General features: G+C 45.3%; 1 protein-coding gene across 5 annotated transcripts in view; it reads left to right on the top strand.

The window, feature by feature from the left end:
• The window catches only part of ANO9 (anoctamin 9), a 519627-nt gene that overhangs the window by 288688 nt on the left and 213994 nt on the right, over positions 1-16945 (top strand). For all 5 annotated transcript variants that reach the window (XM_085644947.1, XM_085644948.1, XM_085644950.1 and 2 more), the window contains one exon: positions 6337-6397. In XM_085644947.1, the coding sequence (XP_085501073.1) occupies positions 6337-6397 (61 nt within the window). The remainder of the gene's footprint in view (positions 1-6336; positions 6398-16945) is intronic.

Here is a 16945-nt window from a genome sequence, read left to right on the forward strand (position 1 = left end):
GTCTCCCGTTTACTCAGTTAAGGGAATACTTTTCCATTACCTAACTCCCTCCACTGACAGGTGTGCACTTGTCAAATCACCCCTCCCGGAATGTCAACAACCCACGCACTAGGCAGATAACACCTGGAGAATCAGATTTATAGGACTGAAACTGTGATTCTCTTCAGTTATTCAATACAGTAAGCACAAGATTAAGAACACTGCAGAGAGAGAGAAAAACAAAGAGACGACACAAACACTCTTTGAATGTATAGGAGTTCCTAACTTTCCGTTGCAAATACTAAAGCTGAGCCAACTGCACACCCAAATAGACTGCACAATTTAAGTTCCGGGCTGGGAGCTCACCAATGCTGCTGGAATAACCATGCTAAATCCCACCAAAGCTTGCAACGAAGGCGCACTCATGTCTGCTCAGCTCCCTGGAGGCAGCAGCGGATGCCCGCTAGGGAAGCCGATTGCTTGGGTGGAGGCTGCTGCCGGCACTGCGATAGGTGGAGACTCGAAGCGAAGCTACGCCTCTGACCAGACCTGGCGTAACCACCGCCCTCCTGCATTTGTGGTTGCATCGGGTAATACTCTATACGCTGTTTATTTTTGGACCTCATTGAAAAGACATGGTTTGGTTTCTAGCTCGCACCTATGAAAGCGACAATAACAGCAGTGTTCCCGATGTGGTAAACATGGTGACCATCTTGTATTGGTTTCCTGTCTTTTCCATTGGAATAGAGGTTGCGAGGACGCTAAACCAGTGCAGAGAGAGAGGTGGTGTGGAAGGAAGGGGAAGGGGCGGCAGCTGTGATGTCAGCCATCGTGCGCATGTCAAATGGACTGCGCACTACTTTAAAAACAAGCACTTGCAATGCAATAGAACTCGCATTTACGCGAGTCCTATTGCATTTAAAACAAGAGTGCGGGTGGGCAAAAAGTCACGAACGGGAGTGAAGGGGTGGTGTTGGTGGGCTGAGAAGTCACGGCTTGCGGGAGGGGAGAGCCACAGGAACAAAATAGTTTTAAAAGTAATGGGGCCAGTAGCCATGGAAGTATACAAATGACGACATGGCCGTCAGGAGGAGGGACTAACAAGGCCAAAACCAATGGGAAGGCAGCATTTAGCACCTAAGCCAATCAAAAACATGGGTGGAGAGTGGGCAGAGCTTCCACGAAGCTTCCACGCCATAATGTATACTGCATGCCTCTCAGAGCGAGCAACGCATGCGCGCTGCAATGCTAGGCGACACCTAAAAATGGTTGGAAAGATCAGTAGCCGTCTATCCCTGGCATTCACAAGTAACAAAGACTTGCCTTGGTGTAAACAACATCACTGCAGCAACTGTCATTCCTCTACAGCCCAGCGAGCTGAAAGTAGTTACACTTGGCTAGGGAGGTGCACTTAGTATGTCCTTCCAAACCACAGAGTTCCACCCTGGATCTCAGTCCATGTCTCAAAAATGGTCCAGCAATCACTCATGATTGCCATGTATGGTGAGGTGGGGTGCAAAAATCTACAGCTTGCTACGTTCTCCAGAGCCATGCAGGAGACATTCCTCCATCACAACATAGAGTAAGGCAATAATTTTAGATGCATTATTGCCACATCTGGGTGGAATTCCCTGGAAAAAGGCCAAGAAGAAATTCTGGAATTTGGTGTCAAAACAGGTGTTAGGTAGGTTATTCCCTATTCTAAAGACAAACAGTTTAAATAACTAGAAACGCTACATCTCGGTATTATCGATCTCCAAGTATTTCTAATTCTGGGTGCGAACGTACTGCATCAAATTCCATGTTGAACGTGGAGTTAGGGCCGTAGAATACTTACGCTAATGCGTAATCACTGAACTAGCTATTGAAGCATAATTCTGCCATTTTCTTTTGTCTCGGTCCTTGCAGAACTAATCATGTGACAAGGCACCTTCTTCGAAAATGGTGTAACCTGGCCTTAACTGTTACCACACTTCCTCTTTGCACAAAACAACAAGCAACCCCAAACCCTTGCTATTTTGTTATCCTTAATCACCTAGTTGTAACTTTAGTCTCTAGTCACAGTGAATATGCCATCCAAGTCTGGAAACAGAAGGCTTCACCCTAGCTAGATTGTGCATGGTGCATAGGATAAACACCGTGCCTGAAACATGATCTCATATAATCTTAGACTGTTTTTACACTGATGCACTTTTTGCACCGCATCTAACATTTCACGCAGCAGTGAGTACAATTGCATCTACTCACTGATTTGTGAAAAATGACTAGTTCATCAGATGTACTTATCAATATCTGAACAGTGAACCAGTTTTCTTTCTCGGAGGGTGTTCGTGGTGTAGCAAATCAGGAATTTCTTTACGTATTGTAATATGCATGATTGATCCTATTTATATTCATCTCTCCTACTCTTTTCTATTTCTACTTTCAGTGGATACAGCATGGCACTGCTTCCTTCTCCTTCTTTCTCAGGTCTTTCCATCTTGCATTGGCTCTTCATGTTCCATAGTGCACACACATGCCTCACATGGAAGTCCTGTCCAGGGCAGGATCAACATATGTCAGAAGCCCCCCATTTACACATACCCACCCCGTGGAAGATGCGTCATTAGTTAAAGGGTTCCTCAGCTGGAGCCAGTTGAACTCTGCCGTTGGATACCTGGTGTTGCCCCAGGCTCTAAATGAGGCAGGGGAACTGGGAGTGTTGTGAGGAGGAGCCTCACAGATATAGGGTGGGGCTTCCTCTCTACCAAACTCCAAATGACGCAGTTGCCAATAAGAGTCCTATGCCCCATAATTATGTGATGAACTATCAATCTTCTTCCTCATCAACAACATCCCTGAAACGCATCAAGACTTTCAGAAGAGTAGCAAAGACTTTCACAAATCAGACTCTCAAAGGCCTACTTTTTCTTTGATATGAATACCCTGAATAGGAGTAAGGCCATCTCCAGGGGTATCTGTGAGAGTTCCGCACCAAGGAACACCTTAACAAAATACAGAAAATTGTATCTGCTCAACTGTATAGTCAATAACGAAACCTGTCTCAGGCTATCTATATTTAAGATTCTGAACGTGGCGTGACACATAAACAGCCATCGACTAAACATGTGGGATAACCTCTTTGAAACACTCAGCAAAGTTATTCCTGCTAGTCCAGCTCGATCTCAGCATAGCCTTCAACACTTTAGACCAACAAAGCATGCTCCATTATTTTTTGGAAGCGGTTAAAGGTCTCAGCTCTAATCCTTATCTACAGTGCTTTAAGTGGGGAAAAAAAACTGGGGTGCTCTAAAAGGGGCGTGGTTAATGTCTTGAAGGGGCGTGGCCTATCCGAGTAGGGGCGTGTTCTAAATCAAAATAACTAGCACTGTGTGCTTAAGAAAATCATGAGTACCGGCACTTCTCCGTGTTCTCCCATTGAGTACCGGGACTTCTCCTTGTGTTAAGAGAGTACCGGTACTCCTAGTGGCATGCTGTGGTCAGTCTCTAGGTTATGGGTGCTTGACAGTTAATGTCGAGTGGATTCTGGTGCTAGGTTGCGGCTGCAGCCCTACACTCCGAGCCGGAATTTGATAAGATAGCGCCTTAGGCGGAGAGAAATTTGGCGCCCTTGCTAATAGAGACTGAGATGCGGCAGCAGGGGGTCCTTTTTGAGTTGAGCTAAGCAGTGACTGCCCCCTGAACCCAAACGCCTCGGGACCTCCCCAGCTCACCTAAATCACCGATAGTTTAGCTGCCTCACGGTGATGGGTCTGTTGGTGTGTGTATCAGCAGGGGTGAGACGGTGAAAGGAGCGCCAAGAAAGGGACAATGAGGTGTCAAAACAGGCCGGCCCTGCTCACACCCTGACAGCGCAACAGGACAGGAAGACACCTGTGTTTTTCTAAGCTAGAGGTCTCGACATTGGAACTGTCGCGCTGTGAGTTATAGGGAAAGTTTGCAGATCCGTTGTCTGTCAGAGTGCCTTGAAAAAAAAAAAAAGTCTGCTTTCGCGTAAAACTTCTGCTTCTCATGTTAATGCCCTCGGGCTAAGTTCACGCTATATATAGTTACAACAAACGCTAATTACACCCTGCAGCTATGGGCAGAACTTGGCCAAAGGCACTTTGAACATTGAAGAAGAAAATGCTGATAGTGTACAAGGCTGCCTTGAAGCCACGCCCCCAGACACGCACCTCCCAGGCTCACCCCTATCAATTTGGTGACTACCGGCACTTCTCTTTTTCCATTTAAAGCACTCCCTAACAGTGCAGCAACAGTGGGCAGAGTCTGAGCACCGGCAGTTTTTTTTTGGGCCCTCAAAACGGGTCCGGAAAAAAAATAAAAATAAAGAACGGACTACCTTTAGTAGCCACGAAAATAGAGCCCGATAGAGACCCGTTTCGAGGGCCCCCAAAAAAAGCTGCCGGTGCTCAGACCCGGACAGACCCGGCCCACTTAAAGCCCTGCTTATCTACCACGTATGTGTTTTTCGGCAACGACCTCCCCCTGCACCTCACAATCAAGAGAAATCCAGGGCCCTCGAAACCTGCCTGCCATGCATTGAACCATGGATGGCACGGAGTTTCTTGAAGCTTCATGAATGCAAAGCTTTAGGTCCTCTGTGCCAAATTCACCATTAACGGTTCATACACCCAATTTCTGCCACTAATATTTTGACGCAAACATTTTGACTCTCAAGTTCGAGATTTGTTGTCAGTACATCCCACCAATTTCTTGCTTTACTGATTCATCTTGCTTTTCATCCTCACCTCAGCTTCCACAGTAACGGAGCCCACCATCAACTCATATCTTAGATGCGCTAACCTACCCTTCCTCCACCTGTCAAAACTTCCAAACTTTCACCTCCAGGTAAAGTCTGCAGAAAAGCTGGGGGCACATTCATTAAACTTTCATGCAACGCAGGGCAGCAAGCAAAGTTGCCGCGCTGCATTGCGTGGAAGGGAGACAGGAGTAATGCTTATTTATAAAGATATTTCTGCTCTCTCCTTGCTCTGGCTCACTTCAGACAACCTAGCATTAAAGCAGGCATATTTGCACCACAGTGCAAGAGTGCCTGCGTTGCAAGGAGATTTGTTTTTGTGCAAGAAGGGATACCTTCCAGCACAAAAACAGTCTTTCGAGGCATTTTCCTCTTAAAGAGGAAGTAACGAGGGGACAAAAATATTTTATGCGCCATCCTCCGGGAGGCGTAGCAATTTCACGCAATCTCAGGTTTACAAACCTTTGTAAATCTGAGATTGCATGAAATCAATGGGTGGATGCAGGGAGACGTCCATTTTCCACTCATGGAACGCCTCCCTGAATGAAACATAACGCAATGCAGTGCAGGCCGCAGCATTGTGTTACATTTATTTTACAAAGCCACGCAAGGCAGCGCAAATTGCCCCTTGTGTGGCTTTGTAAATATCTATTAGCATTTTGTTTCATGGATGCACCACAAAAATTGTGCAGCCATGACGCAAAATGTTAGTACTGGTATCTAGAATTAAGCCTTGATAACCATCATCCCAACCTTAAAATCAAAACACTCGATGCCTGTGGTGCAGTAACCACCTTCACACCCTCTAGCCAACCCAAACATGTACAGATGAGAAGCCCCAAAACTCCTTTCAAGAAAATACATTCACATCAACTTCTCCCTGCACTACTCATTCCGCAGGTAACTCTCTCGAAATTTCCCAAAACACTCAAGCTCAAAGGAGACATTTCAGTTTAAAGATCCCAGTTACAGCATATCTTACTTATGCCCAAATGCACTAATACCAACCATGTAACTTGGTGGAAAAATCTTGTAACATATTTTTTATGAATCACCTGTGTTCTTACACTTATCCAGGAGACACCTACAGTTTAAAAAAAAACCAAAAAAAAACAATGCTAGTAATTAATTGAATCCGAAGTTACTGTTTGGGAGATTTTGGTGAACAAGGTCTCTGTCAGTTGCAAATCGGCCAACTCCCACACTGCACAAAGAACAGTTTTATGTTCAGCAGAGGTACAGTCTTGATAAGCAGGAACCCTGAATCGGGGCCGTCAGTCCCATTTTTCTTTGTCTTGAGCATAAAATTCTCATTAAGAATTCCCAGCAAAAGCCTAGAGAGGACTCAGTTTGTAAATTCATGGTGGGTTTCAGTGAATGAGGACTGCTCTACCAACCTACATAATTTAGCATATTAGTTCTCGCTATGCCTTTCCGCCTAATAAGTTCTTACATGTTTTTCATGATGTGCATTCCTGCCTTCCATTGACTGTTGCTTCTTCGACTTCCTTCATACTTGGGCCTCTCCTTTGCCTCTTTCGTTCACGGCTCCTTTGCTCCTGGTAACTCCTGTGTTCATTTTCTTTCTCCTCAAGGTGACGCACTTATTTGATAACGAAGGAACGGTCTTCTTTGCCATGTTCATGGCAGTCTGGGGTAAGTGCTCCTGCCTGATCCCACTCAGGGTTTCCAATGGGCGACAGAGTTTGCGATTCAGTTTTTTTGCCTTGGGTTTTGATGGTACCTAGGGTTATCATCTCTTCATTTGGTTCGTAAGTGCACATGCCGTAACTTTATGTCTCTCTGTTGGTTTTAGGTACTTTGTATTCAAACATAGTTTTCAATATAACTCTAAAAGGCCAACATTTGCTAATTGACCTACAGAAAAATCTAAAAACTTCCCAATGGGCTAGTGCCTCTGGAAGACTGCTAGGGCAGGGGCAGGGGTAGGGTAAGTCTCAAATGCTTTCTTCAAGACTTTCCTGACATGTGGCTAGTTATTCCCCAGTTCTAATGGTCTTTCAAAGCCACTGGCATGTTGTCAATTTTCTGTTACCTATCTATGTCGCATTTGATCTTTGCACTATAGTAATAAATGTGTGAAACTGAAAATATATGTGACCCAATAAACCAATATCAAATGCACATTCACACATGTATTACTACAGTACAGCTTAATGTGTGAATGTGCATTTATTAGTACAGTTACTCTAGATAATGTGTTATTGGGCCACATTTGTTTTCAGTTTCACACATTTATTACTACAGTACTGCTTAAATGACAAGGGAAAGCACTGCTTTCTGTCTCACAGAATCCATCTAATAAGGGCGTGACAGAGGGGAAACAACTTCATTAACTGGCCTATTCAATGCGATTTTCTCTCAGTGCATTTCTTTATTCCATGTATTCTGGTTCTTGTTAAATTCCTTTGGCTTCATAGAATGTGTGGCTTTAGACACACATACTCTGCATTCTTCTGCCATCTGGATGTTTGCAAGTTGTTTTTCTACCAAGAAGCATTGGTCACAAGGTGCCTTGAGGCTTTCTCTCTTATCCCGTAATGCACTAAGATGAATACTCCACCTCAGATTGTTTTTTTACACCATCGGGGTCAGATGTTTCAGGGCTGAGATAAACGTCCCAGGGATCTTCTGTGTTTGTCATCGAGATCTCAGTGACCATATGAGATTTGGTCTTGAACCAACTTGATGCAGATTCTTCAAGAGGAATAAGAATGACTGTTGAGGGAAGGCCTTATGAAGAAAACAGCTTTCCAATTTTAACCTGAATTCCACAACATATTTCTATGTTCTGATCAGCATCTGGTCTGTAACCCCTGCCTGTCTCTAGAGCACAAGGCGTCAACCTAATCAAGCCGTTGAAGTGCAAAAGGACTATCTGATCTTGCTGTAAACTCCACTGGGTCCACCATAAAATGCAGCATCAAGACCCATCCAATAAACTGGACCTGTTCAAAACTGAAGACTTTGGGGATTTTCAGCTAAAAGATGGAGGTCCTTCAGGCACATCAGACAGGGAAGAAGAAAAAGCTCATTTTCGAGGAGCAGATACCGGAGGAAGTAGAGTTCTGTCCAGTTATAAAAAGGCCACCAGTCCCCCACCGCAGCTCCCTCCTCCTAGGCCACAACTTCACACACCACCTTCTCAGGCTTGTACACCGTCACCTCCTCAGTCACCAAAGCTGTCTATTCCATCAAACTGCACTGACTTCTACCAGAGTAGCCCCTATGATCCTCACAACCCAATGACACCTGCGGAGGGTGTAGATCCTTGTGAGGGCTATCACGTAGACCACAAGAGTATACTGACATAGGGCCCTATCTTGTGAAGCCCTTCCCCTCCACCCCAGATGACACCACTGCATACTACCCAGTTATTCTGAGAATAGTGCAAAACCTTAAGATTAAGCACCATGTGGTTAAGAAGGTCTGGACAAGATGTTTCTCCAGTACGCCGGAGACCATGGAAGTGGATAGGCAAATTGTGATACTTATCAAGGATAGAACTGCTGTTGCATGGGAAGCGGCTCAATGGCACTCTATTGGGCTTATTAATTTGCAAAACGGGTAATAGGGACATAAAGGGTCCAGTATGAGAATTTCCCTCTAGATGTGTTCATTTGCATCAAAAGCAACACATTCTAATATATCTAACCCTGAATAGATCAGGGCACTAACTACAGGTCCTGAAGAATTGCAGCTGACTCATTTAGGGCACAAATAGGTATGAAACATGCCGAGCACACATAGATCCTAGGGTTCATTATTCCCCCTAATAGTTCACATGATATTTCAACTTTGGCATGGGTTACCTCTGATAATACATTTGGCATTAGGCAGTCCATAGCTAATTTCAGCCTCTAGCACATTTCCAATGATCACATCCCCTCCAGAGTTCAGAGAAGGTTACTATCCTATTGTCTGCCTAACACTGGATATAGAGATTAGGCGATTTCAAGCAAAGGTCCCCAAAGAGGGGTCCGCTGGATATTGCAACGCCTACCCAGCCAGGATCATGACCCGCTGATGGTGCATGCCACTCTGGTAGGTGAGGGTCAGTGCATCTGTTTAATTTCCTTTCCATATACCTCTTTTCTTGATGACTGTCCAGTACTTGCCCATACTAAAAAATATGACTAAGTGCACTGTGGACAACTTCGAGGACCCGGTCTGGGTGACGGTTGTCATTGCAATGATCGAGAAGTCCTATAAGCCAGCTCCAGACAACCTGGTTTACACCAAGGACCATATCGCCCCTGATTCTTTAGTTGTACACACAGCTAGAAAGAAAGAGAGCCTGAGCTCAGATAACTGGAGATTCTCCTCCTCCAGACAAGGTGCCGCAACTTAGTGGAGGATTGGCAATTAGGTTGGACTACTTTCCACTTGTTATCACTGAGAGGAAATTGAAGAGCTGGTGAAGCATCTTATTGAGGCTTATCGCAAGAGGGCACAAGAACTCTTCATAGAGAGGAAAGTCATCTCTAACACTAACATTTGATGTGCCTTGGTCTCCGCTGATACTGCCTCCAAAGAGATTAACACACTAGCATCCTGCTGCGATGCCATGCCTGGCTCAGAATATCTTGCATTACACCAGGGGTTCCAAAGCACTTTGGGCCCGATTCACAGAACTAACTTATGACAAAATGCTAAACTTACTACCCTTTTGGTATTCACAGAAGGCACTTACTCATTTCGGTATTCACAGAGTCCTAACTTTAGGACTCCTATATGCCTTCTGTGAATACCGAAAGTCTTAAAGTTAGGCTTTTTCTCAGTTTAGGAGTAGTAAAGTTAGGACTCCTAACTTTAGGACTCCTAAATGCCTTCTTTGAATACCGAAAGTCTTAAAGTTAGGATTTTTCTCAGTTTAGGAGTAGTAAAGTTAGGACTCCTAACTTTACTACTCCTAAACTGAGACAAATCCTAACTTTAAGACTTTCGGTATTCACAGAAGGCATTTAGGAGTCCTAAAGTTAGGAGTCCTAACTTACAATGTATAACTGCTAACTAGTAAATATGTGTCCAATATGTTTTTTGAAAAGCATGATCAAGTGCAGTACGTAGAACTTTAATGACCTGGTCAACCTGAGTGTCATTATCCCAAAGGTTGTGAAGAAATACAAGCCTGTCCTAGTTGACTTGTTTTACATCAGGGCCCATGTCCCACCTGATTCTTTAGTAGTTCACTCCCCTTAAAGCATTTGTTCAAGACATAATCTGCTATATATTGAATTTGCAGAAAGAGGGATTGACAGAAACTTTCATTTGCTTACATTTTGCTGCAGTGGCATCTTAAATGCAGAACAGTGAATGCTTTTCTCTTTAAATTGTCTGTGGTCAAGGCCTCTATGGATGGCCTTAAAAGGGGCATTCCTCCACAAACCCTTCTAGCACCAGGCTGAAAACTGAATATAATTCTAACAAGACTGATGGGTTCTCCTTTTGAGCCACTACACTCTGGTAGCATGCAACTGTTGTCGTGGAAGGTAGCCTTCCTAGTTGCTTGTAACTCTCAGGAGAATTGGTGGGCTGCCAAAGTTTCTACCAAAAGTGGTTTCCCCCTTTTTTTTTTTTAAACCAGAAAATTGAGTTCTTCTTCTCACACTGTGAGAACATGTCAGAAAGGGCACTATACATGCCTTTTTTGTTGACCTTTTCATTGCAGTAAACAAAAAGAGGCTTACAGTACAAAGTAACAGAGATACTGTGAAGACAATACGATAAGCTATACATTAGGCAATAGCTGTATGGAGCTCAGAGATGGGATTCAGTAAGTTAATCAGTCCAGTGCAATCATCCATGTCGTTATGTGGCACGGTGGTGGCATGCTATGAAATTGTGTATATCTGACATCCGCTCAACAATAATGTAGTGAGCTATGAAGCTGGCCAGTCTGTGATCCCTCCGGGGTGGGAGCGGCGCTCCGAACTCCAGATGGGCAGCTAAGAGAAGGGCCAGGAGGGGGGTCCATATGTCTCTGGAGGACGGTGGCAATAGCGTTGCGTAGATATCTAGCGGCACTACACATGCTTGATGTCAAAAGAGAACTATTGTACCACATTAATAGAACTAAACCCATCCGCAAAACAACTTTTTGTTGCTTTTGTAAAATAGCACTTAAATTAGCAAACCCCATTTCTAAGGGTAGTATTGCCAAATGTATTGTTAGATGTATACAAACATTTTATGTTAAGAGTAAGTGAATATTACATATAGTACCTAGAGCGCATTTTACTCTACTGAAGGCTGGCACTCTAGCATTTTCTAGGGAACTTTTTTGGGGGGAGAAATCTTTTTATTGATTAAACCTGTAAAGATAAATAAAACCCAACGTGTGGCAATCTCCAGATACAGCATATTACAGCACATGTGATTGAGTACAAAATAGCTTTGTGCTCAAGGGTTGATACAAGCCAGCAGCGAGTTCCGTTGATGGCTGTGGTAGCAGAATGCAGAGATTCAATAAACCCAGGAGATGCCTCACAGGCCATTGTCTGCAACGCTAGACTGGGGTATCCTCCCCGCTGGTGAGCCATCATGCTCTACCATGCATTATCTCTGAGTTCCCTCCACTGATTCCACACCTTGGAAAATATTTGGGGGCATCCTCGGGCTTAGAAGCTAGTCTCTTAGGCACACATGCACCAATCCTATTCCAGACCAGAACAGCTGAATCACGGGGCACTCCCATATGATGTGGACCAGGGAGCCCGGCATATGGCAGCCCTGAAGACACTTATCTGTGTCCACCCTCTCTTTTCTGAACAGTCATGTTCTGTTGTAGTAAGCCCTGTGTAGGGTCTTCAGTTGGGTTAGTCGAAGGCCTGATCTGATCGTAACTTCTCTAGGATACCTGCTGGCCTCCTTTCATTCCCCATCATGTAACGTTCCTAACTCTATCTCCCATTTGTGTCTCAGAGCCTCAAGTGGACCATGGCTATTGGTGATCAGTGTTCTGTATATCTGGGAGATATCAGGTTTTGAGAGTAGTGCTGCTAGGATTCTAAACTCCAGAGGGGATCATCCTCCAGAGATACGAGAAGAGACTCATATTTAGTCACTGTATGATTAAACTGTATGTAGTGGGACATGCTGTGTATCGGTGAGCTCATATTGTAGTTGGTGTTCTTCAAACAACATTAGTCCTTTTGGGCTCTTGTCTCCCAGTTTAGATATACAGAGGAGATCACATTTACGAAATCCCTGCAGTCTGGTCAGATCCGGCATCAAGGCTGAGTCCCATAGTAGCGTTTCTAGCATGCGTTTTCCCTGTCAGTCAGCGACTGAGTAGCCTCCCTCCAGATTTTAATAACTGTAGCCGTCAGGGTCGGCCTTCAACCCAAACCACCTCCACCATAATTTGCCCCAGGATATCCACTAGAAGTCATGGCCTTCCTGTACGCATTGAGTTAAGATTTCTGTAAGTCAGCAAATGCCCAATCATTGACAATTAGGAGGTTTGAGGCTCAATAATAGAGTTTCAGGCCAGGTAGGGCTATCCCCCCATCATCTGGAGACCTTGTCAGTGTGTGCAGCGCTATCCGATGGGTGCCCCCATTACACAGCAATAATCTTGTTACACTATTTACTTCCGGAAAAATGGATGCGGAACCTCAAAGGACGTATTTTTAAGCACATAAAGGAACTTTGGCAGGGCGATAATTTTTTTATAAAGTGCTGTCTGGCCTAACAGTGATAGTGGCAGGTTTCTCCAGCGAGCAGCAACCACTTTGTACTCTATAGGATCCTTTCTAAATTCTTGCATTTAAACACTGTTGCGGTTTCCATTCCTGATGTAAATCCCTAAGTATGTAAACCCCTTGCAGGCCATTGTAGCTGACACTCCCAGGTTGCAGGAGGCTGCCAGGGAGAAAGTGGGAATGGCACTGACTTGTGCCCATTTATTCAAACCTGCATATTTTTGTCAAATATATTAAACATTTCCATCAGTGTGGAGATAGATTGCTCCGGGTCCACTGTGGAGAGTAGTATGTCATCGGCATATAGGGAGATAATGTCTTCCCAGTCTCGCTCCCAAATTGTTATCTCATAGTTGGGTGTTGCATTGCACCTAATTGGCTAAGTGCTCTACGTCTAGGGCATACAGCAAACGAGAGAAGGGGCAGCCCTGTCTAGTTCCACATCCCAGACTGAATTATCTGGAAATCGTTCCATTTATCCGCACTCTCGCAATGGGGGCAGTATATAACAGTTGTACCCACGCCCGTAATTCTGGGCCAATCCCCATTTTGCCCAGGCTGGCCAAGAGAAATGGCCACTCCAGACAGCCATCATCGGTTCTTGAATCTTGAATCGTTTCTACCTTTTCCATAACCCCATGCAGGCGTCTAAGGTTCTGACTGGTCAACCTGTGTGGCATGAACCCAGATTGGTCTGCGTTTATAAGTTTGTCAATTATTTAATATGCACGATTAGCCAATATTATTGCTTTAGTGTTCCATAATGATATAGGTCGTAATGAGGAACAATCCTCCTGTGGTTTACCCTTTTTATGGATAAGGGTAATATTGACTACCCTGAGGGTTCTATTTAGAGCTCCCTCTCTCCTTGCTTCATGGAACATCTGTGTGAGGGAATTTGCAATCTTCTGGGGGAGGGAGGTCCCGCACAAATGCCTCCACCTCTTTTGGGGAGTATTGCAATTTAGACTGATAAAGGACCTCCAAGTGTGTGGTGAAGGCCTGTGTAATCCCCATCCCTGACACCACCAGGATACCAGCATCTGTTAAGGGGTGCTTAGCCCACCTATGATCCTCCTCTCTGTCTGCCATTCAAACCAGTAGTTTGCCTGCCTTGTTGCCCACTTCATAGAGCTCATAGAACTTGTGTTGTTTCACTTGCAAGATCACCTTAGCCTTCTCCTTTTCCACCTGACTATATTCCTCCCTTAGGAGTTCAATTTGGTGGGACAGTACACTTCTTGATTCCTGCATATACTCGGCTTCCTTCCAGCCCAGATGTGGTTTTAAATCTTGCATCACCCTTTCTTTTTCCCATTGTTTGTCTGACATGGTGGCTATGAGTTCCTCCTTATGAGCACCTTTTATGTGTCCCAGAGAGTCATCCCTGAGTCCATCAACCCGAAGTACTTTTTGAAATAGTGTTTTGTAACTTGCCCCCACCTGAACTCTAGTGTCCCAGTCTCGCAGAACCCATGGGTCCAGCCTCCACTCAGTTCTCCCTCGGGTGTTTGTGTAGTGCAGTGTAGTCATAAGTGGAGTGTGGTCAGATATTACTTGTGGAAGAAAGAATGTGTTCCTGTATCTGCCCCTGTGTTAGCTGAGTGAAAAGCGGTCAGAAAGTGTTGCAGTCATTTGTCTGCGCCACCCTGATGTTTGACTGTTCTGAACCTGTCCATGTTGCGATGTGACTTCTGGTTATATACCTTCTTATGATCAGAAGCTCTGTGGATGCCTGTGTTATCCAAGTTCGTATTATACGTATACAGCCTATACCAATTGTAGGCCCTGTGGAAAGTACATAGACACCACCACTATCCTCTACCCATTCTCCTCCCCTAGTACTGCTGCGTAACAACCTTCCTTATGCGTCCAGACTTGGGTGATCAACAGTGGGAGCGAGCTATGTGCCAGAATACCCCCCCCCCCCCCCACGTGAGCCAGAGGTGAAACCAAAATGGGCCAAATCCTTGTATCGGCCCCTACCTATAAATCTGCAATTTTTGCCCGCTAAGTGTATCTCCTGTTATAGGATAAGGTCGGGATCCTTCCGTGCAAGAAAAGCAATCACTGTTCCCCTCTTTATTTAAGGTCCCAGCCCACAATCCATGTTAGGATCCTATGACCATGTCTTTGCTGACCTGCCATCTTGTAGAATCCAAGTGTGTGTGTGTGTGTGTGTGTGTGTGTGGATCCTCCATATCCTGGCCATCCCCATAACATTCTTGTGCAGGAGCTGTCCCAATATGCTGGAAGCCAATAGCCCCCCAACCCACCCAACTGTGTTCCCCCTCACCCTACTGCCTCATGCTGTAGGCTTACAACTGCCTGCTGCCCCAGTGATTGAGACACCGTTCGTCCACCCCTATGTATCATTGTAACCTGTCAGACCAGTAAAGTTTAATTCTGCATTTCTTTCATTCTTCCTGTGACCTAGAGAGAGAAAGGACACAGTACGTAGGGCAGAGAAACACTTTGGTGTCATGACTCCTCCTCTGAGTCCCTCTCCTGGCTTCAGGTCATCCTGGCATGCAGTAGATAGCCCTCCGTGGTCTACTGTCTGTATCTCATGAGTTCTTTGTTGGTGGCGGCGGCATGGTTAGAGTCTCTTCCTCTTGTCGTGAAGGTGCCATTCCAGTCTGCTGTGGCAGTGCTATTCTCGGCACCGGGCACTGGGGTGGTAGGCACCCCCTCGCTCTTTTTCGCTTTCAGCTGGGCGCCAGCTTTCCAGCCAATCCCAGAAGTCCTCAGGTGATGTAAAATACCATAATTTACCCTCTTAAAGAACACTTAGTTTTGTTGGGAATAACATAATTCATTGGACATTCCATTTCTGTAGTTCTCCCTGTTCTTTGTCAAAGGATCTCTGCTTTGCCTGTACCTCCACTTTGTAGTGTTGGAACAGCATGATTGTACAGTTCTCATAGTTTAGTGAGCCATTTTAACATGCAGCTCTGGAGATGGTGTCACAGCCCCTAAATTTAAGGACCGTAATGATGAGTTGCAGGGCCCTGGCCCCTGGTCTGGGGGTGACCCAGGCACCCTATGTACCCATTGATTAGGGTAAGGGGGTCCAAAGTCCTCTTTCTGTCGATTTGAATCCCTTCAGTATCAGGCGTGTGTTCACTCCAACAGGGTTGGGACCATAGCTACCCCAATTTGTAAACGTACAGGATGAGGTAGGAGTGTTTCCCATTACATAATGAATGAAGGTCGTATCCATTTGTGGGCAACTTCCATTCTTTAATCAGAAGGCAGATAGTTTAATATGCTGATAAGCCTGGGGCTTTGTCAAGGCTTTTAGACAAACAGATTAGTCTCTTCACGTCCTCAGTCAGTATTAAGTTACATTTCTGTAAGCATCTTATTGTTCGGGTTAAATCCCCTCTATTAGTGTTGTCGGCTCTTTAGCCATGTTGCATATTAAATCATCTACCTTCTAATTAACTAATGGGAGTTACCCACAAATGGATGCAACGTTGATTCATTATTTCATGGGAAACAGTCCTATCTTATCCTGAACCCTATGTACCCATTCAACCACAAAATGGTAAGAGAGGTCATGGGGAAAGACCACTGTTTCAACAAACTCCTCAAGGAAGCGTTCTGGGTCTTTTCCTTTACTGTTTTCAAGGAGGCCCACCCAGCGGATGTTAATCTACCTAGCTCTCCCCTCTGCATCCTCCGTCCTGGCAAGGAGGTCTTTGGTCTCTTGCAGTAGTTTAGCTGCTCTCTTCAGGGTGGTGATGAAGTCAGAGTGATCAGTGACAGCTTGCTCCACCGAGGTCACCCTAATGGAGAGCTTCTTGCAGGTAAGAGTGATGTAAACCGCCACCGGGTCAATTTTGCCTTCCAGCGTGGATTTGCTGTTTCTGATCCCCTGGAATAAGTGTTTGAGCAATGGGTCCGATTCTCTACTCCCTCCATCTCCTCCCATTCAACACCGTAATCTGCGTATCCTCCAGTTGACTCGCTCCAGAAGCCGTATCTTTCAAGCCACTGGGACTGAGCATTCTTTTGTTCCTTATCATGCCCCATCCTGTCACTGGTAAAGGACAAGTCAGGATTTGTCCCCTTCTGCTGGAGCACAAGTCCAAATTTGCGCTCCACTCTATGGGTCCCGTGATGCCTCTGGAGGTAAGTAGGCAAGGCCTCAGGCCACCGGAGCTCGTAAGGCGGGTGTCCATTACAGTGGCCAATCCTGTCACTCGTCTCCCCCATCTCAGGCAGTGCGCGGGGAGACAGGGGAAAGCTTCTTGGCTTGCCTCCGGTAAGGGTGCTGTCATCATGGCAGATCAGGTGGGGAGGCAAAGTAGGGGTGGGCGAAATTTGTGGAGTTTCACTCAATGGATTTCAACAGACTTACATAAAAACTCAGCGAGATTTCGTGGATTTCCTTGAGCAGTCAGAAATTGGCATGTCGCGCTGCTCTGGCTGATTTTTAGAGATGGGAGCTTGTCCCATGCTACAAAATCAG

This window comes from Triturus cristatus, chromosome 3_1 (genome assembly GCF_964204655.1).
Source record: "Triturus cristatus chromosome 3_1, aTriCri1.1, whole genome shotgun sequence".
NCBI lineage: Eukaryota > Metazoa > Chordata > Amphibia > Caudata > Salamandridae > Triturus > Triturus cristatus.